The 22,538-nt window shown below is 41.1% G+C and overlaps 1 protein-coding gene across 7 annotated transcripts in view; it reads left to right on the plus strand.

Moving 5' to 3' along the window:
• Positions 1-22,538, plus strand: part of srpk2 (SRSF protein kinase 2) — a 75,659-nt gene that overhangs the window by 16,556 nt on the left and 36,565 nt on the right. For 2 of the 7 annotated variants that reach the window (XM_061035844.1, XM_061035839.1), the window contains exon 1: positions 14,699-14,850. The exons of 2 other annotated variants lie outside the window; for them this stretch is intronic. In XM_061035844.1, the coding sequence (XP_060891827.1) occupies positions 14,762-14,850 (89 nt within the window). In that variant the 5' untranslated portion in view covers positions 14,699-14,761. Of the gene's footprint in view, positions 1-4,172; positions 4,854-14,698; positions 14,851-22,538 lie in introns of those variants that run through there. 3 more of the 7 variants (XM_061035838.1, XM_061035837.1, XM_061035842.1) reach the window with 2 other exon arrangements.

The following is a 22,538-nucleotide window of genomic DNA, read 5'->3' on the forward strand; positions in this document are numbered from 1 at the left end:
AGTCCAAAAAAGGGGGTTACAGTTCCTTACATTTTTTGTGTCGTAGTAAGTTCTACATACTGTTGAGTTAAAGATAATTTCTGTTAAAAGCAGAAAAGAGAAATGGAATACCTTACGATGTTTACATTTCTTTGTAATGTTTCTCTGCTTTCTCTGACCTATGCATTTTAAGAGCATTGTACTGAACCATGCAACTCTTACTTGTGTGTGCAGATGTACAGTATCCACCAATAATGCTATGCGGTCTATGTTCTAGGCGAGTGTACCCCATATGGAAGTCTGCAGCAAGAGAAAAAGCTGCTCTAAGGCAGACCTGAGGCTATAAATATGTCCATCATTCTGGACATTAACTGCTTTTAACACGAGAACACACACATTAAGATAAGCTACTCTGTGTGCATGTTATTGTGTGTCTTTCCACTTGAGGGCAGTGTTTCCTCTGCAGACAGAAACAACACGGCTGCTGACACAAAGAGCATAGTCACTGTTGAAGAAGCAGCATCTTCCTCGTCTGTCTACTGGATTGTGTTACTCTGTGATTTCTGTTACTTCACTTGTGTTTGAGTGTACTGTATGTCCAAGAGCAATTTGCAGTGGGACATGTGTGTGTGTGTGTGTGTGTGTGTGTGTGTTAGCAGTGTTTAAACCCCCTCTCTCTCCCCAGCATCCACCAGGCAGAGAGGAGAAGTAGGCCGCTTAAAGATAGCTCCCGGCAGCCTCAATACCGGCTCCCAAAATATATCTGCTCATGAGAGTCATCATCTCCTCTCCCTCCCCCTCTTTCTTATTCTTCTTTTGCTCCTTCTGCTTCTGAAAATGGAACCACAATCAGCTTTGAATTTGTAAAACGACAGCCTCTTAGAATACTCTATGGTAAGGATGTTTGGATGGATTTGTGTGGATGTGTCCTTTATGTGAATGAGCTTTTCATTTGCTGTTTAATTTTAGGGGGGGGGAGGGTCTAATTTGGCAGTTACCCCATTGGAAACCTGAATTGTACAACAACATCCATCAAAATCAGGGACTCTTCCACTCATGGTTCCCCGTTGGTATTGTACCCAGGGTGCGAAAAAAATATTTAATTGTTAAATAAACAGTTGATTATTTTCTATTGAAAGGATAAGTTGTTGGGCCCAAAAGATACAAAAATAAAAGGTGATAAAATGTAGAAAAGGGCTTACAGAAGCCCAAGATTACTTCCTCTAAAGCCACTATAATATCCAATTCAAGCAGCATGAATGAAACAATGATAATGTTGAAAAGATGAATACATTCTGAACAGTTGCAGACACAATTATAAGTTTACAACTAATGGAAAACTATCGTTGCAGCTCTCGAAATATGTGCTTAAGTTGGAGAAATTCCTGCCGCAGTTACTTTGAGCACTCCAGATATTTAGCTTTAAATAGAAACAAGTAACACAAGTTGATTATAGAGCAGCAACCTCAAAGGTGGAATGGTTTATTGATATTAAAAATGGTTGGTGATTCATTTTCAACAGCTAAAAAATGGAAACAATTGCCCTGATTCTTTCAGTGTTTCATCGACTTTTTTTCTTGCTCTTCTCTCAATCATTTATTTCTACAATAACATACAAATTAGTGGTCATGTATGTGAATTAGTGAGTGTTAAACGGGTGATCTGTGAGGTCCTATTCCTGCATTATATTACATGACTCCAGGCTCCCTCCCCCACTGCCTGTGACCCTGAAAAAAAAAAACAGGTTATGGAAAATAAATGGATAAAAAGTGGAGTGCACATTAGCTCAATATTCCTCTCGCTGTCTGGATGCGCAGAGACCCGGTGTGTACTTTACCCCCCATTGGCCCACATCCACAGAGAATGAGGACAATAGTTTGGCTCAGAGACATGTGTGCCTAATGTAGTCCTTTTATGTGGGAAAGTGGCACTGTATGGAAATAGGAGAGAAAGGGGGATTGTTGTGTGCCGGTTTATCTTATGTCGGTCTGTCTGCCTCTGATAGCATTCAGATGTATGGCTACAGTGTTTATTATGAAAATGTACCTCTTTTTTATTAACATCCAAACTGCAGCAGCTGGTGCAAAAAAACTAACAGCAGCATAAGGGACTAGACGATGATGAAACATTGCTCTATATGGATAAGAATTGATTGTTTTCTCTAATCTTCGTATTCCGTTCTGCACATTCATGATTTTAATCAACTCAAAACAAATGAATATAAGATTAAGGTTTTCACGTTTGAACAGTTTTGTTCGATCTGATTCATAGTGGAATCCACTCAGAATAATAATAATATTTTTTTGTTCACATCTTACAAAATACAGATTAACTACAGTTATGTATAATGTTTATTCTTTCAAAATTACAATATCCATGGTAATATAATCTATTTTAATGTGCTATCCAAGACCAGATTAGCTTCACTTCTACCATGTATTGTTGTATTGTTTTTTTTACCGACTCGCTGGATTGCATAGGCAGCGGGTCCGAAGCTTAATGAATCCATCTGAAAATTCACTTCAGATACCTGATCTTACATGACAACTCTCAATCAACATTTCATATTTTATTTTTTTCAAAGTCAACTTAATACATTTTTCCATACACACTGGACATACAGAAATATGGAAAAATCGTTCCTCTCCGAACCAGGGTGCAAACCACAATAGTATAAAGAATTATAAGAGATAGCAAATAAGAATATAAATGTAGTCCATTATAAAAGCAAAGAAATTACAGAAAATAGAATTAAGATTTGAGCAAAGTACCAGGGGAAACAACATTGTCTGCTGCTGAAATGACTTCTTTTGTGGTTGAAGCCACATTCAGGAATGGAGCAAATCCAGTTCTGCTGGTATTTTGTCATGAACCAAAATATTGGTCAGATCTAGATCTAGAACTAGGCATGATGGCCCTGCATGAAAACGAAGGGATGACCAAAGTGATAACAAATCATCCTGAGACATGAATGTGTCTCCTATCTGCCATCCCAATCCTTAAAATAGTTCTTCATATATACCTATAACTAAATAAATATCAACCTAATGATGGAATAGCCAAGTGAGAGCTTAAGTCTGATTTTTCCTCAGCAACTATTAATGTCTAAAGAAAATGTCACATCAGTCTATTAAAAAGCTGGTGAAATATTTCTGTCTGGACCAGAGGGGTGGTCTGTCCGTCTTTCTGGAAAAAAAAAAAACTGATGTCCTTGGTGCTATTTGAGAAGCATGGCAAAAGACCAGATGAGAGAACCTGTTTTTGGTTTACCCAGCAAAATAAATACCTGACAAAACAAGATATTTTATCCAACCGATGGCCAGTCTAACACCACCACGAAGCAGAATTTGCAACATATTGCGTTGACCTAAAACACAAAGAGAACTCTCTTACCCTGCCTCTCTTTCATTGATTCATCCGAATATCTTTGCTGTTTGAATTATAATAAAACTGTTTCTACAATTCTACAATTCACTTAGCAGACTAACTAAAAACAATTATTGACTTGTAGATACTGTAAACACTTGTACAGTATTTGTTCCTCATGCCATCTCCATTGTTGACTAGTCTCTTTAACCTCAGGATGCCCCCTTTCAACCCCTGCTGTGCATTTTCATACATACACACACCCATACGTATAAATGCACACACATACATCCACATACCCACACACCATTATTGAGGTCAGATTGAGAGATAAAGACAGACCCCCATCATGGAACACCCTCTGGCTACCTCTCTGTGAGCTGTTCACTCATGTAGAAGCAGACCCATCTGCCTAGAGAGATGCAGAGAAAATAGAGACGGGGCGGGACTCAATATAAAATTGTACATTAACATTGCCCAGCATCCAGAAAACACAGAGGTGGAAATGGGGGATTGGAAAGAAAGAAAAGGGGGGAGGATGTAGATGGAGAAGAAAAGAGGGGGAGAGTGCAAGGCAGATCTGTGCGGCGTTGCCCTGAGATACAGGATGTCGTAATAAGGCAATTGGGAGAGAGAGAGAGAGAGAGAGAGAGAGAGAGAGAGAGTGAGGTAGAGAGAGGCAGGCCTATTCAGAGGGGAAAGGGGGGGAGGCGAGTGCACCTCAAGGAGAAAGATATACATTTTACTGTTGCTGTGACAAGCTGACACCCCTCTGCATGTGCTGAAAGTGGAACGTTCCAGCTCGCTCTGGGCTCTGTTGTTGTGCAGAGCTGCAGAAGGCCTGATAGAGCCAGCTAGACAGAGAGAGCAGGAAGGGAGGGATAGAGGGACGAGAGACAGACACACACACACTGTGGATCCAGAGCTTGTGTATTCATTTCATCTCCACGTTCAACCAGCGACACCAGAGAGGAAGGACACAAAGAGGAGGAAGAGGAAAACAAAAAAAAAGGAGTTTCAGTGAAAGCAGGGACAGTGAAAGAGTGGCAAGGTGAAAGAGGAGAAGGAAGGAAGGAAGGAAGGGAGGGAGGAAGGAGGAAGGGGCATGAGGAGGGGCGTCTGACTGACATTGCTGCTCTTGCTATCACACATCCAGCCAGATTGTGCAGTGCACAGTTGCTGCTCTTTTTTTCCCCCTTTTTGAAGCTTGTCCTCCATCCTTTCTTCTCCTCCGAGCAAGAGGACAAGAGAGACAGAGAGGAGGAAGAGGAGGAGGAGGGAAAAGGACGAGGAGGAGAAGAAGGAGGAGGAGGAGGGGATGAGGCAGTAACCCTCTCCTCTCCTTTACACAAGACACACAGCAGAGAGAGATAGGGAGAGAATATAAAAAACAGAGAGAAAGCAGCATTCTGTTCTATTTCGCCGTCTCCTGTGGTCCCTCGGCCAGCGAGCGGCTAACAGGCACCGCTCATGTCCGTGAACTCGGAGAAATCCTCGTCCCCTGAAAGGTAACACCTCCTTCCCTCTCTCCTTCTCTATCTCTTCATCCCATTATGTCTGCGTATGTCTGCATGTCCATCTTTTCCATCTCTTATTTTATATTCCTCCTCCTCTCCTACCACCAACCCCCTCAGCTCCTCCATGTTTTGTATCCTCTCCTCTTTGAGTTTCTCCTTCTGTCTGAGGTTCCTATGCTCGTTTCTTCTATTGTCTGGGTCACAGCAGTTTGACTGTAGCATGGAGAGGGGAAAAAACAACGCATTTGTTCATTGTTGCACGGTGCAAAAGAACAGAACATCCTGCTTTACAGTCTTTTAAACATATGCAGCAAATACCGAACCCTCACTTGAAGCTCATCTCAAAAACAATCTCCGTCATACACTGAAGCTGCTGCTGCCATTGCCTTCTGAAGCTGCAACATCCCCTATGACAACAAAACACACACACACACACACACACACACACACACACACACACACACACACACACACACACACACACACAGACTCACACACTGTCTCTTTATGGCATTGGAGCACACAGCTTACACAGCAAGAGTGTCAACACATGTCAACATTAGCAGCACCAACAGCAGCAGCAGCAGCAGCAGCAGCATCTCAGCAGCGATGCAAGACAACAGCTCGCCACATGACGCACCTCAGTGCATAGCATTACTGAGCAATGGCACCTCTGAATGCCTCAAAACTCCCAACCTGCACACCCCAGCAGTTTTATAACATTTTCACCAGCTAGAAGTCATTTGGATATGGTGTGAAACATCATTTATTGATGTGAAGCATGAAAAGCAATGTCACAAGGGATTACCAGACACATGGATATCTGTGGCTAATTGAAAAAAAAAAAAACATGCAGACAAAGACATACATACATCATTTTGAAATACCTTTACAGAATATTTCACAATACATTTAGAGCACATGTATCTGAGCTAGCCATTGTTCAGAGTTATCCTAACCTTGCTTATTCAGTACAGATGACCTCTTTTATCATTTGTCGCTTATGCTTAATAAGAGACCCCCATTTAGATTTACAACATCAAAGTGAGCTTTTTTTTCTTTTAGCGTTTCTTTGATGTTCCTTATTTAGCAAATGCCTGTTGTTGTTGTTGTTGTTTTGGTCTAAGAGTGACTTCAGTTGATACTTGGTCAATTAAAAAAGGTGAGCTGTAATTTATTTTTCTTAAAAACAAATCAACAAGGGACTCTGTTGTTGGTAGTTCCATTTTTGTTTCAAGCAGCGAATCAAGACGTCAAAAGTCGTGACGTGGTGTGTCCGAACCGCTTTCCTGCACGCTTTAAGAACCCATATCCATTCATATCTGTTTTCAGTGTGCCCACATTCCTTTTTCCAGTGTGCAAATGCGGAAAGAGCTCGATTTGACGGGTGCTGGAGGGTGAGGAGCAGGCAGACTGGATGACTCAGGTAGCCACTGATGCTGTGCCAAGTACGATCAGGCAGAGCTGCTGCCATCCACACAAGCTAGCGCCAGGCCCCAGACTGGCACACTCGAAACACAGCGCGGTGGGCACACAGATAGGCAGCCGTAAATGGGCACTAACAATATCAAGCATTATTACATGGACAGTTGGGCACAGAGGAGAGCAGCGTCAACAGTGGCGGATTTGGATGGAAATGAAGTGAAGTTTAATTTTGAGGAAAAGGAAGTGGCAGTGGGTACACATGGTGCACAAAGGCCTTTTGGGGGTAAATGCACTGATATGTGGCGCATCTGAACATGAAAAAAGGCATCCTCGAGCACAAGCGTATAAAGAGCATCATCTTGCAGGCATGGTGTGCCGAAGTTTGTGCATTTCAACACTTGGCTAGTTTTCCCCCTTCTCCATTGTTTGGGTCAAAGTGGTCTGACTGTAATTAAGACTGATGCGGTCCCTTGTTGCATGGCAGGTAGCAACAAAGAGCTACACTCAGGCACACAATGCTGCCACCTGTAACGGCTGCAACATCTCAAATGACAACGGCAACAAAGCATGCAACTGCCTATTGGTCGCCATCTGAGGTCAACTAGAATAGCTTAACAGGGGATTAAGTACAACTAGTCTTGAGGTAATTGATTTTTAATGCTCTGCGTTATTTTACAAATACCTAATAACACTATCAGAACTGCTAATACCTTTGTGCGTCAAGCTTGATCTGAGTTCTAGCTGAACTGGACACAGAGGATTAGAGGGGAATGTGCAGCTCTGTGAGATTAACATTGACAACTGGGTTCAAACTGGATACATACAGATTTCAAACATCTTGCTTACATAGAATAAAAGTGCACCCTTATTCTATAGATATTTACAAGTTGGCAACTCTAGAAACAGACTGATATAGCAAGGGATGATGATGAACCCTATAAAGATGCAAGTACAGTATTTTATTCCATCACGTATATAAACTTATTGGACTGCCGGTAAAGATAGTAGTTCACAGAATTTGTTGAAAAACAAGCTGCTATGAGATTTTTTTGTATGCTATTTAGATTTTTTTTTTCTCGTGATAATCTGACCTTTACTGATTTACTACTTGAAAATGTACGTATTGATAATGAATGTGCGCAGGCGACTAAAAGAGAAGAAGATCAAATTGAGTAACGGCACAGGCATGTGGATGTTAACCTGCAATTAGAACCATAGGCAGGTGGTGCTAGCATGTTAGCATTCAATAAATGTGCCAATTTTTTTACTGTTTTCTTACCTTTAGACCATCTAACTATGGTCTGAATTAAAATTTATGTTTAATCAACAGAGAAAATAGCCACTAGGAACATCCCTAATAAAGATAATATGCATAACAGTCTGTTGCCTTCCTAATAACCATAATGTTTATCCTACTAACTTTGTGATAATAATTGATGCACAAAAAGCATTGTGAAATTATTCAGATATTGGACATATTCTTTAGTTGTATTTGTTGTTTATATTTGTGTATGGACTCCGTGGAAGTTTTTTCTGTCTACAGCAGCATCTGGGCCCCAGGCACCCTACACAAACATGCACACAAACACACACTGTGGTGATTCATTTGGGATGTGCAGTAACATGTTTGTCAACATCAAGGCAGGATAGGTAGGATAATTTATGTGCGAAACCAAAAGGATGGATGGAGTTGGGCCTGAAAAGAGCAAGAGGCAGCACGGTGACAAATCCCTCTTGGAGCACTTGAGTTAGGAAGACGACCCAATTGTGTAACTTGGCACTGGAGGCATGGTGGATATGGAGATGGATGGAGGGGAAGGAGTGTGTGTGTGTGTGTGTAAGGATATGTTAGTGTTTTGACATCAGCAGCAGCTTAAATCTTCTTTCCGCGGTGTGATGGCTCGTCAGTTCAGGTCATAACCAACGCTGTTGGGCGGAGGGCTTACTTATGTCCTTTGAAGACACTTTCTTTAAGGATTAAAGGAAAGTTGAACAAATAAACACCCAAAAGTCAAGAGTTGAGCGGCATTGTTTGAAAGGCTTTCTCGCAGTTCTTGCAGCGAGTTAAAGACAGGCTGAGAGGTTATTGTTGGGTAACTTCACCGCCTTTGAAGCTGATTGTCAATTTTTGGGGTCTGTTTTTTAGAAAGTGTAGTTCTTAGGCAAGCTTTTGACGGTATGATGTCCACTTCAAAGTGTGCATGAAGCAGATTAAAGAAGGCAGGTGGAAGCACTGTCTTAAATTAGCATATGATCCATATGCATGATCTGAGCGGTCCTGTGAGTGTGCGTGTGTGTGCTTGTGTTTCAGTGGGTGGTAGTGTGCATCTGCACCTTGTAAGTGTGATTGGATGATGCATGATTTTTACCGTGATTACTGAAACTGCCAACCTTCGCAGAGAGGGGTGAGTGGGGAAAAAGAGGAAGGAAATAGGACAGGTGTGAGGGAAAGTGGGAGGCAGAATAAGACCGACAGCTAAACACAAAATGTAGCATCACAAAAAAGAGATTCTTAAAGTTTCCATCTTATCTTCTCTCATCTGCTTGACACTAGTTGAATCTAAAGATTGATGTAAAGTACAAAGCAATTTCCTCCATGCCTTTTCTAACCTTTTCTCCTTCATATCCATGAAGCTGAGCAATATTTTCATTGATTACTATGACGATGTTTTTCTTGATCAGTTTGCAAAATGCTTGCTCTATAAGTGTCAAAACATAATGTAAGTGATCTGAAGAGCCTAAAGGTATTTCTTGTATTTGATCATTTTCTCTGATCAACAGTCCAGAACCATGACATACTCAATTTAGAGCTGTGTCAGACAATCTATGAACTGCATGGTCGATTGAATGAAAAGCAATTTGTTGATGTTTTTAAAAAGTGATAGAATGATTTCAGCCATTTTCAAGTAAAGAGGCCAAACAAAAGGTTGTTTCAGCTTCTCAAATTTGATGATTTGTTCGTCATGGTGTGTGATGAATGAATGTGATGGTAAATTAAATATTCTTGGGGTTGAGAATGATATGATGAAGTAGTTGAATATGTACTTCTGGGCTGTTGGACATTTTGATTCGTTCTTTTTGGTTTGATTTAATTATTTATCAAGAAAAAAACTGCATGTGTGTTATGACGATATTTTCTAGTTGTTGCCTGAATTCAGCTCACTACTTTTTAAGGAGACCAGCACATACACACATTAACAATGTGACAACAGGAACGTTGTGTTTTTCCTTATAAAAGAGCCAGGACAGAATGGAAAGAGATTAAACGTTGGCAAAAGATAAAAGGGAGGAGAAAATGTGTGCAGAAAGAGCAGGAGATGAGTCTTTGTGTGCTCTGTTAATGCTGCATGTGCCTGTGTGAGCCAGACCAATTCTGCAGCGCAACATCACATCCATCTTTGCAAGAACGGGCCATGGCAGCTTTCACATTCACGCACACATTGTGTTTATGCAGCTTCAACTGGCCTACACGGCCTCCACCATCTTCTCTGGTCCGACCTACTTGGCTACAGACACACACAAGCGCACACACAGACACGAGCAGCCCCAGCCATGCAGCGACATGACAATAGCTAATGAAGCGTGGCAGGGAGCTAGCTAGCTAACTAGCCAGCTTGCCCTGCCTGTCTGGCTTTTCAGCCTCCATTATCCCCACCAGCCCCCCTCCTATGTCTGGAAAGAAACCGATGAGTGCCTGTTCTTTCTCTTTTACCTCCTTTTTTCTCCTTTTTTGGACCACTATTCTCCGTTAGGACAGAGGAATAAGAATCTCCTCGTGCATGATACCCTTTTGTGTTCCTCAATTATGTATTAATAGTAAATATAACTGGATGTGGGTGTAAGTGTTGTCAAAACTGCTCTGAAATCTTTCAAGCTCAGCAAACAAGTTTAACCTGTCTACGTAGCACAACTTCCTCGCACTTCCCCACAGAAAACACTGTGAATTTCCACCCCGCGCGGTGAAATCCTGTGTGGTTAATCAGTAATAAGAATCACCGAGTCAAACCTGCAGCAGTTGGGAACAAGACACCTCACGAGTGGTGTGTCTAACACGACTGCCATATCGATACCCCCAAGCAGTTGGTCACGTGATCCAGACCCAGGTACCTGATCTGGTATTTGTGCCTAGTTAGGATTGTGGTCTCAGCCAGTGAAGTGTAGACACAAAGGTCACGCTGTGGTATCAGTGGATGTACTGTAGAGTAAAGAGATATGAACTATAGCCCATTTTAAGATTGCAATAAAACAATAGCGCTGTAGCAAAGTTCCCCCCGTCATTAAGCCTTTGTACTGATATTGCTGCTCCAGTGTGTGTTACAGCGTTGCAGAAGCATGAGGGACATGGCATGTAAACACATAGCTGGAGCTTCACATTCATACACACTTAGACATGCATACAAACAGCGCTGTTCCACCCTGCCAACTTCAAGGTTCCACATAAACACCATTTCCCCCCAGTTACACTTGTGTTACCTCTAATGCCACCTTAGGAGCAAATGACTTCACCCAACAGTTCTGCCTCTACATTAAGATGAGGCGCATAAATATCCTGCCTTTAACTTGCTATAAATAATCAGCTAATATTGTTTTGTCCTTCTTTGGTCCTGGGCACAGTCTTTTTGCAGTGATGCTTTTAAAAACATTACAAAATTATTAACAGACATTTGACATGATGCGAGATAGTTGCTCCCATGAAAAATACTATGAATGCTTTTTTTCCCCCCCTAACCCAAAGTATTGTATAAAATGAAACAAGGGTGGTAGATAAAAAGTCAGGATGCCCCAGTCCTAATTTTCTCACAGGATGAAATCAATACATGTTCCAAAATCATGGCAAGCCATTGGCTGGCTGTCAAGGCATGCAACTCAAACCCATACATTTTAACCTCATGGTGTCTTCGATGCACTTCCTTTTCCATAGGACAGATACTCTTTGGAAGTTCTAGGGGCGCTGGTGGCGCGGTGGTTAGTGTGCCAGGTTTGAATCCCAACCTTTCCTGCATGTCATTCCCTACTCTCTCTCTCTCCCTGATGTCCGACTCTTTCTACTGTCCTATCTCTCCATTAAAGGCACAAAAAGCCCCAAAATAAATATTTTAAAAAACCAAAAGTTCTGGAAAATCCATACTGTAGTTGTAAAGCTATTCCAGTCTTGGCCATTTTTGGTATACAAAGACAAACATTACCATAATGTACTGAACGTGGCTAAAATGTGCTTAAACAGCTTGTTGGTAGTTTGTCAGTAGATTTTTTGAAAAGCTTTTTTTTTTTGTATCCTCTTTTTCTGGACTTTGTGTGTTTGTGTCCAATACTCCCAGTCCCTGTTGACTCAGTTTGTTTACATTTACAGCATTCCAGTCTTTTAACCCTGCTCCAGTTATGTCAGATTGCTCACTTATTTCTCTCTCTCTGTCTTTTAAACCCTTCACTATCGCCTTCTGTTTTTTAATTCTCACTTAACAACCAAGCCATTTTACCTCTATGTCTCCTTTTATCAATTGGTGTTTGTTCCATTCGAGGTTTTTTGTTCCTCTGTTGGAACTGGATCTCATGCAGTACTCTAATAAATAGTGATGGTCCTATTCTCAGTTGGAGCCACTGTAGTAGAGTTATCAAATCCACCTTGTTAAGAATGTGTACAACATGCTTCATTTGCTTCATGAACCAACATTTGTTTGGAGCTGTTAGGAATAAATTCATAATCTGCTCTAATTTTCCTTCACACAAACATCTGCTATTAGGTTACAATAACAATCATACTCAAGGTCCACAAAGTGGCTCACACTGTTAGTATTTTGTTAGCCACCCACTGTGCAGGAGGAGCTCATTGGTTTTTAATAAGCAATTGTAACAATGCTAATAATAAACAGTATTCCCATTATGCAATAAGATGTTGCAGAAAATGATGGAGGAAAAATATTCCCTTTTGCTCTCCTGTCTTCCTGTGTGATGTCTTAAGCTGCCGTGTGGATTGTTAGCATACAGTTTGTGCCCTTTTTTTATTATTTTTTATTCTTACCGCTTTCTGCCTTCAGCGTTTTAGTCTTTCTGGAGTCGACTCACTGTGTAATTTATACGCAGCAGAAACAAGTAAATGGAGGAAGGAGAGCGAGGGATGGAGGAGGAATTTTAGATTTTTTTTCAGGAGAAGGAGCAGAGGATTTGGTACAGCGACAACCCTGACAGAGAGAGAGAGAGAGAGAGAGAGAGAGAGAGCGATGAATCCACAGAGGAATTGAGAAAGAGAGGATGAAGCAGACAGAAGAATGCCAGAGAGAGAGAAAGAGGGAGACGGAGATAGAGACATAGAGAGCGGAGAACAGGAGAGGACAGCAGAAAACCTCCAGAGAGAGGCGATGGAGACAGCTTGGGAGCCTCGGAAAGACGGAGATAAAAAGGAGAAAGGAGAGGAGGGGAAGATGGAGGGAGAAGATAGATGGTTCTCTGCAGACTTGCGCAGTGTGCTGGGTAATGCTAGGTCACAGGGAGACTAATCTCTACTGATGCTGCAGCGTTGAAGCAGAGGAATGATAATGGCCTGTTTGTGTTTGTGTGTGTGGGGAGGCATGTGTTTGTTTGTGTGGGGAGGCATATGCATCTGTGTGAAAAAGATAGCACGTTGCATATAATGGTACCACTTTTTTCTCCGCACACACGCATAAAAACAAACCCATAAACATGTCCATACTCGCACACGTAACCCCTCATCAGCACCTTATGCCCTGTAGGACTGAGTCACTCGTCTGCTGCATAACTGAGAACAATATTCATCTGTTGTGTCTGAGAAGACTGTGCAACAGTGAAGTGTCTTCCTGCTGCATGGTCGAGGGTGCTTTTTGTTGCTGTTCAGCCATGGGTGGGAGGGGCTTCTCAAGCTCTGGACCCCTGAAACACTTCCAGATTGTAAAAATGCCAAGTCTGCTCGCCTAGCTCACACCCAGGAGTCTAGTTTCACATGAAAAGAGTAGTAGTATTACCAATAATGTCACAGTGGTGTGTGTCATCCTGTTACTGCTGGCACACACAGCAAGGCTGAGTTTGGCCATCATGGTCTCTTTATGTCATTAATACTCTCCTCTGTCTGGGAAGAGTCTACATAAGAGGCATAAGCACAGTGTTGTACACTCACTGAGTGGCTACAACAAAAACGTTTGTTACTACTCATTTAGAAAGTTGGTAAAAAATTGCTGACAATGTACGGTATGAAGCTGCAAGGCACGTTCGTTATGCCCCCTGTAGACGAAGTCGTACTTCTTATCCAGGCGAACTTGCAGTGTTGAATAATAAAGCCAATTCTGAAGTGAAAAACCTGCAGTTCATTGAGCGTTCACTAGAGGCTGGCTGCAGAAGCCTCGGAAGTCACATACATACCCATTCAAAATACCTACAGCAATTTTTACAGCAGAAACAAACATGTCTTCAGTCCGGTTCAAAAAACGAAATTAGATCTGAATAGCATATGTCTTTATCCGCACAAACTGTACAAGGGGGGGGATTTTACATTTATAACTCTCTCAGTTTGGATTTTATGAAAGATAAGAGTTATTTGTAATAAGACGCAGGTGGGCGCAGAGTTGGAGTAAGGTTGACAGAAAGTTTGTTTGAGGCAGCATTAATATGACAGCGGCCATCGGCGGACTTTAATTGCCTCCAATGGGTGACGTCACTAGGGTTTCATTCATGTTTATTAACAGTTCTTTCGCTGTTGATTTTGTCCTGTACGTGTATTAGGAAGGTTTCTTTTACAACAAAATGTCATCCTGTTGTCTTTTAACTGACAACTATTAACACATTGAGAATTTTTGTCATTGAAAATTAAAGAAAAAAAATGTTTCTACATCATACTGTCATACTGTCAGTCAGCCCCCTGGACCATTATTTATATTTAATTAAATTACATCCACCTTTTTATAACTGGCTTTATTTACCGCATGGTCCCCACACTAGAGGCTCCAGATTCACTCACTCACTGTCAACAGCAGCATGTGAAGCTTAGACTGCAGACACACAGGCATGCTAATGAGATGACATTTAAATCATATTATGAAGTTTTTTTGGGAGCAGCGTTGTCTGGAAGCTTAACTGTCATTGGATGTCTTTGCAGAGTGTTCAGAGTGTATTTTAGGTAACCAGTCTGTTTAAATAGTCATATAGAGGGAGAGGTGTTAATGTGCTGTGGGTGTTGTATTTCTGATCTGTATGTGAGATATTGTGTTTGTGTCTGTATACAATATATGCATTCGGGCCTATGTTACAGTATGTATTTGCATTAGTGCATGCATGCTTATACGCTCAAAACTCAATCAGGCTTTGAGATGGATCCTTCGCAGGTGGGTGTCACAGTCCCACATGACTTCTGCTGGAATTCAAGGCTGGGTTGGTCCCTCCACTGCTGTGTCCTAGAGTCTGCAGCAGAGAGCAGGAGACACTGTGGTCTCTTTCCGTCCGTAAATCTATCCTATTTTCTTTTCCCAATGGAATTAAATTCAAGTTTGACCACCAAGAAGAAATGGAGTCTGGCTTTGTGTGTGCTCCGCCTCCGACACAGGGCTCTCCGAAACAGGTAGAGGGGGAAAATCTGAGAAAAATGAGCGGAGAAGTAAAGTGTCAAGAGGGTCAGGATTGACTAAACTAATTGGATTAATTTTGGAAGGGTCCAGACAATGTGTGAGTCATAGTTTTCAATTGGTAAAGCTGAGTTTCAAGGTTATGTTGTGTCTTTAACCTATTACTTTTTATGTGATTCCTTCTCACTGGCCAAGCTCATGGTTTCTGATTTCTCACATGGAAGTGCAACATGCACAACATTGTTTCATTATAGAAATAGAGTGGGGCTGTGCACGGGTAGCTGATAGGGGCTTTACTGGTTATACTCCAATCATGTGTACATCAAATGTGATTTTCTTCTGCCTCACTCACTTTTAGTTTCTCATCTGCTTGCTCTGGGGCTCACCTCCCAGGCTACAAAGAGGCTAACACTCTTGTTTATTGGTGGATGTTTTTGGGGGTATTGAGCACGTTTGTTTTCAGGCCTCTCTGCTTGTAAACCTTTAGGAAAACCTCAGGTGGCATAGTATATACAGTAGAGCTATAGTGTCAAGCAAGGCAGCTGATGATTTCACCCAGGAGTTGCTGTTCCAAGTCCCAAGTAAAACAAAACAAAATGTCTGATGTTTTTTTTTTAAAAGGTAAATGGTAAATGGACTTGAGCTTGTATAGGACTTTTCTAGCCTTTTGACTACTCAAAGCGCTTTTACGCATATCACACTTACCCATTGACACACTGATGGCAGTGGTTGCTATGTAAAGTAGCCATCAGAAGTATCTAATCCCATTCACACACGTTCATACGCTGCTGACAAAACTGGGGTTAAGTGTCTTGCCTTAGGACACATCGGACATGTAGCTGCATGAGCTGGGGATTGAACCCCCAACTTTCTGGTTGAGAGGCGACCAACTCTACTAACTGAGCCACATCTGCCCACAAACCATAATCTTTTCCCAAACCTAGCAATATGTTTGTAGTTTGGTGGGGTTTAGTTGGATTAAGCATCAAAAGTGCTGGGTTATGTTAAGGTGAAGATCATGGTTCAGACGGTAACTTTGGAGTATTATCCTCAAATGTGATTTAATATTTTTCCATATTGTCAGGCCTATATACATTTAATAGCTTATTGTAGTTTGAGGGCAATGTAACATATAAAGACCTCGTTAAGGTTGACATTCACTTTGATTGACAGTAATTAATAGATATGATTTAGAACCTGCTTCTGAAAACTAATAAAGTTATATTACTCTTCAGGAGGATTATTGTTACGTTAAGCTCGAGAGGGAGATTTTCAATCACTGAAGCCCTTTGGGAGTTTAGAGAACGCTGCACCAACAGAGCAAAAAATCTTCAGAAAAGGTTAAGGGGTAATAATGGATTTGAAGTGTCTAAAAATGTAAATTCTGGTTGGCGTGTTTTGTTTTGGATTTAGAAAATTTCCAAAAATCAGAGAATCGAAAAAGACCAAGTACTTTGAGTTTTCTGTTGTATCTTTCATCACAAGAAGTACACTGATTTACACAAGTCTCAAACCACAGACCAAAGAAAAAATCTTAACAGCAATCTCGTTTTACTTTCTGTTTTTTTCCTTCAGGCTGTTTTTTTTTTTTTTTTTACCATAATCTAATCAAAGCAGTCATATATATAAGCCTGATTTACATGAGTAGTTATACACACACTACATCATTATTATTATATTACATTATCATCTATATATTATTCTACTTCATCAGTACAATTTCTGCCAAAGTTCTGACATGAATTCAACTTGAACTTTTACAAAACTTGTGATTTTTCATCTTTTTGGGTGAAAACGTCAAAGGTCAGAATTCTACTTCATGTTTATTATTACTGTCCCTGTGAGTGGTGGTGTTTTCATAATCTGTTCCCTGAGGTATGTAGACATGTATTAATGATAAAGATGCCATATTAATTTCCATCAGACTGTGACGATCAAAAATATATATATTTGTTTAAGTTATTATCTTTGGCCTGGCTGTAGTTTTGGATCACAAACTCATTGTCTGCTGTACCTGATGAAGTGGCCTCTGAATGGATGTGGCCCCATGATTTTGAAAATAAAGAATTTAGATAAATCTTGAATCGTATCCAAAACGTCTTCCAGCATTTCACTAATTTGTATTATATTACATTTAGCAGATCCTTCTCATTGAACTTGGGTAACAGGCGCAGATTACCAGCAACATCAAATCCAGCACAACCAACAACAGTCTGCCCTGACAAACCAGAGCCCAGGAGAGCTTCACTAGCTTTCCCCTCTCTTACCAACTTTAACAGTTCAAGTTTTAACCTTTCACTTTCCAAAGCCACCTTCACCTCTGCCTCCTTATCTTTCTGTGCCTTCTCTACTCTCAGCTTTTCATGCTCCAGCTGAAACTGCAACTTTTCCCTTTCCCAGTTAGTCTTTTCCCTTTCTAACTTCATATACTGTTCAAAAGACAACTTCTCAATAACTCCTGGAAACTTTATCTCAGAACCCTTACTCTGCTCAGGTTCCAAAAGACCTACTGAAACTGCCAACTCCTCAGCCATGACCCTCAACTCAGCCTTTTTAGGGATTTGCTTTTTTTCAACCTAAATGCACACCTAAATCAACCAAATCTGCCTTTGCAAATTGAGACAATGTTCTACGACAAGCACGTTGCAAAAACTCGGCAACCAAAGGGTTTTTATGTTCGGTTGACATACTGTAAACAAAAATAGACACCTTAACATGAAAAACTGTCACCACTTGAAGAAAAACAAATGTGGTGCAACACACAGTGCACAACCATAGAGAGGGCTGATAAAGAAAAGGCGCCTTCTGCTCCTGAACTGCCTATCCAAAATCTTAATAGCTCAACCCTACAATCTTCATATGTGTACTGGCGGTGGGTACTTACGCGCCTAGAGCACGCTTGCAAAGGGGAAGGCTAATTGCCTTCAGCCAATGCTACGGATGGCCCCCCAAGACAACTGCTTTACGCCACACGGACAACATACAAAAATAAGAAAACCTGAAAGTGGAAGGGCATATAAGCCAGGCTGCCACAGCTTTCTGGCTCTCTCTTCCTCTGGACAGCATAGACTAATTTCCCTCCGCCCTTGTATTTTTTGTGTTGTTTTGAAATAAACTAGACTTTAGAAGCAAGTTGACTGTGTGGACCTCCATTGAATGTTAGGGCCTACACGAGCTGGTCATAACAACCCCTATTTGCACGGGATTAGTATAACCTGGGGACCTCTGGTAATTGGGATTTATCCCTCAACACCCATCGTCAGTGTTTGGTACGGCCCATTCTCACTGGATAAGCAAAGTCTGTAATGTACTCATAATTACTGACATTTCTGATTATATCAAGGAGGCGCTGACACCCACCTTGGAAAGTGATTTAATGGTTGCCTAGCAACAATAAATAAAGCGCTTTGCTCTTTCTTTTAAATTCTATACAAATAGGCAATGTAGTGCACCTCACACTTTGCAGGCGGCAATGCCTTAATGTACACATACTGTTAGCAATATAAAGGGATTTGATTTGAGCCTGTTTAAAGAAAGAAAAGGTTTCATCTCATGGTAAGCTGTTGTGTCTATTCTTGTTAGTTTTATTATGGTATATATACCAAAAAAATATATTTTAAACTGCAGTTTAATATTTTCGAGTCCAAGTAGAAACCTCTCCTCTTTTTATGCATGGTTAACAAGGAAAAAGACGCTTCTCTATGTGCACACATATGACTGAATTTACAATTCATACATACATACATACACATGGCTTCTCATGAGGCTTTGCTGTAACTAAGTGTGGGCGGATGTAACCTCCACAATAACAGGCTTTGTGGCCGGCTGACGTCATTGGAATGTATAAATACAGAATGCAGAGAATGAGTGCACTATACAGAGAGAGTGTAAAGTGCAATGCACAATAAAAAAGATAGAGCAGATACCCATCAGCTATGTGTGCGAGAAATGCTGGAAGATGTTTCTATTCTGAGCAGAATACACCATGAACACCAGACTAATGGCCTTTTTTTCCACAGAAAACACACATGATGCATGCAAAAAAAACATGAATGAGAACATGATTTTCTTAGTGTGCATGCATGTTTTGTAGTTTTTGCTTGTGTGTTTTTTTTCATTTTTGCACTCAGGAGACAGAAATGTGCTTGTCCTAGTGGGTCTGCAGCCATGTCACTTGACTTCCACTGCCTCAAGGCATTGTGTGTTTGTTTTTTTTTGCACACATGCGCAAATATGCTGCCCCACCAGTCATGAACAGCTCCTGTTTTCCGATGCAAATTTTATTCCATGTCAACTGGTTTTATCGCAAGGGATTTCCATGCAGTGACAGATGGGTGCTGCAGGTTTATTTTAGTGCACCAACGTGGCTGTAATTGTGGTGTATGTGTGGATCCTGCTCATTAGCCTTTTGTAGCCCATCATCTTCAAATGTGTGTGCATTTCTGCAGCGTGTGTGTATGTGTGCGCCCTGCATCGTGTATCCACTGTGGAGTTCAGTCAGTTCTGCGTAGCATGTGGTCCTGTATCCACCGGCTGCCTGTGGGGAATTTCAGCAGCAGTCGATTCAGACTGTATAGATTAGTTTGGCCTGTACCCTGCTGCACAAAGCACAGTCTTTTATGTCCTTCTGTGTCTATTAATTACCATTGAAACTATGTTTCAGCTTTGTCACTGACAAATGCACAAACCGCTGCAATCCCATTTGTATCATAACCAAATTATGGCTTTTATTTCAGATTTGAAACATTTATCAAATGCTTTTCTTCAAGACCTACATTTTCCTACTTTTCAGCAGGATGCAATTGGCTGATAATGCAACACATTTATTGCAGGGGAATGCATTGATTTCTTGTTTTGAATTGTGTATCTTGTTTATGTCCAAACTAGATGTAGACCAGCAGTTACAAGGTTACTGGTGATCTGATCTCTATGAAGGAAATTCAATTTTTGCTGCAGGAACAATACTTGGCTGCAGACAGGCAATCCATGAGGAAAAAAATATTCAAACTAAAGTCTACTATACCTGCATGGAAAATGTTCTGAGGAACAAGACAGATTTAACCATTTTGGTCTGCACCTCTTCATATTAATGTTTCATTTAGAAAGTCTCTTTATCTTCAGTATCTCTAGACCTGCACGTGTATCTCAGTCACTGTTCAGTTCATCTTCAGTGATAGATACCTGTAGCCCGTTGTTTTCATTGATGCATGTGGTGAAGAGGAGTCAAGAGGACACGTGGCGACAGCAACACATCCACCACACATTCCTAACACACAACACATTCCTGCACAACTTTGCTGCTCATTTTGTGGCATACCTGAATTGTCGAGAGCCTCTTGCCAAGTTGGAAGGGCTGGATGGCGTTCAAAGCACTAGAGAGATCAAACGGTGAAGGCCTCTGCTGCTTTTTGGCCTCTCTAGGCCACAGTAAGCACCATGCAGAATGAGATAAAGTAGTCCTTTACACCACTGATGCAGAATCAGTTTCTTTGTGCTTTTTGAGTCCAGTGTTACATCTCTTGAGTAACTGGAAGCTCTGGGACTTCGCTGTTTGCCAAAAAATTCAAACTGAAGTGAATAGCCTAAAGCCTATTATTAGTTAGGGTGACTTAAAGGGATCCTCAAACATTTGATTCACTCAGGAATTCGTAGGATTGACGGGAGCTTTGAAAATGCAAATTCAATTCCCAGTTACTGGAAATGTTTCTATTTACCTTTTTCCTTCCTGATAGAGACTCTGATATGTAGGTAGAGTGAAGGAATTCCTAACCAAAAAGAAGCTTGCTGGTTGCTCCCTCCTGATGTCCCGTATTTTAACATGTTTATTTTGAACATAGATCTCCTTTTACCCCCCCCCCCCCCCCTTAAGTATCTGAACTTTAAACATACAATGTGCAAACACTGATTGGTTACCTACTTTTTGCTTACTAATTTTTTTTAAGCCTTGACTAATGTGACAGTCAATGTAAAACAGATAGTATCTATGGTACTGCTGCATCAGTTTAGATTATTTTCTGAGCTGTTCATTGCAGGTGTAACAAGTGCAACACTTATATGGTGTTCTCTCTCTTGCTTGAATTGTTACTTCTTGTTTTTAAATTCCTGATGTATCCATCTAAAGACAAAGAAGAAGTTCAAGAACAAGGTAGCATCCACCTTTGACATTCATAGTGTAAAATAGTATGTGGGATCTAGCATTACGCCTTATGCTAAAGTATTGAATCAATGTCTGTTTGGTGGGAAACAACATCCGGCAGAACCATAATGTGCAGCGAGAGGTTATGTGGGGGCAGTGACGGCAGGCTGCATCCTGAAAATAGTTGTGAGATCTCAGTTCTGCACACAGACGGATCCTCTGGAGGAGAGGAGAGAGTGAGTCAGCTGTCCTGCTGACACGGGGCCGAGATGGTGAGACAGAGAGAGTGAAAGATTAACGATGAATCGATCAGACGTGGAGGCACCACCGTGAGAATGGATAAGCAGAGCTGAAGGACACCCGCGGTCTGAAACCCACGCCTTCACAGTGAGAGGAGAGGAGGAAGATGCTCTTGTTGCTTAGGAATACCTGTTACCTTGGTGATTACCAGACATGTATGAGGTTGAGTCATCAAGTTTGAATGCTACAGCAGTCAACTGTTCAGTACGGTTTCTCAGTGGTCGGAGGTGTGTTAGCTACGATCTGTGAAAACAGCGTGGATGTCAAAGTCTCTGAGGGATTAAATGATGAGATCATATTAGTCTGAAACCAGGGGAGGGTGCAAAAACCAAAACTAATATGTCTGCAGAGGACATATACAAAGCTTTTCAAGTTTAAAAAAAAGAACTACTTATATTTGGCCTTTTATTGAAAGACAGGACAGTGAGTCTGAAATCAGGGAGAGAGAGAGTGGGGAATGACATGCGATAAAAGGAACCACAGGTCGCATTTGAACCTTGGCTGCCCACTTTGTTGACTGTAGCCTCTGTACATGAGGCGTGCAAACTAACCACTAGTCCACTGGCGCCCCAAACAAAAACCCGACCAACATCAGAACCCAAACATCCTCAGAGTTTAGACAACATAATAACTCATAATAATTCAGGCAACTTAGGTTGAGACCAAGACGACAGAGGATGTAAGAAGAGAAATAAGCCATTAAAAGAGATAGAAACAATAACAAGTGGCTTTAAGATCTAAAGAGAGAAACATTAAAGAATATAAAAAAGAGATGACAATGTGACCCTATATCTGCCTGACTTTGGTAGGAAGAGCAAAGCCTTACACATTGTTCAAAGAAAATGTTTAAAAGACAAGTTCTTATTCTGCAGTAATTGAATCATATGTCTTTTCACAAATGAAGAAACAAAATCCTCTTCTTCATTTTCCTTCAGGCTTTTTAAATGTGTGTCATAAAATGGGACAAACGCAGTGAGACCCAGATTCATCACAAGCAAACAGAGAGAAGAAAAAAGCATTTGTGGAATTCTTCAAAGTGGTTGAGGTCCTGATTTGTAGTTGATGGATGACTGACTGCTAAAGCTCCAAAAACAAGCCAATGGATGCATATGGATTTAAATACTCCAAATAAATATAAAGCAGCCTTTAATAAAAACACTTTATTATTTCTTTCCCGACATCATCATTTCAAAAGAATCATAGTCTGTGAAACGTTGTGCCACAGACACTGTCTCAGCTTCAGCACTT

Source organism: Labrus mixtus, chromosome 4 (genome assembly GCF_963584025.1).
Source record: "Labrus mixtus chromosome 4, fLabMix1.1, whole genome shotgun sequence".
In the NCBI taxonomy this organism is placed as follows: Eukaryota; Metazoa; Chordata; class Actinopteri; order Labriformes; family Labridae; genus Labrus; species Labrus mixtus.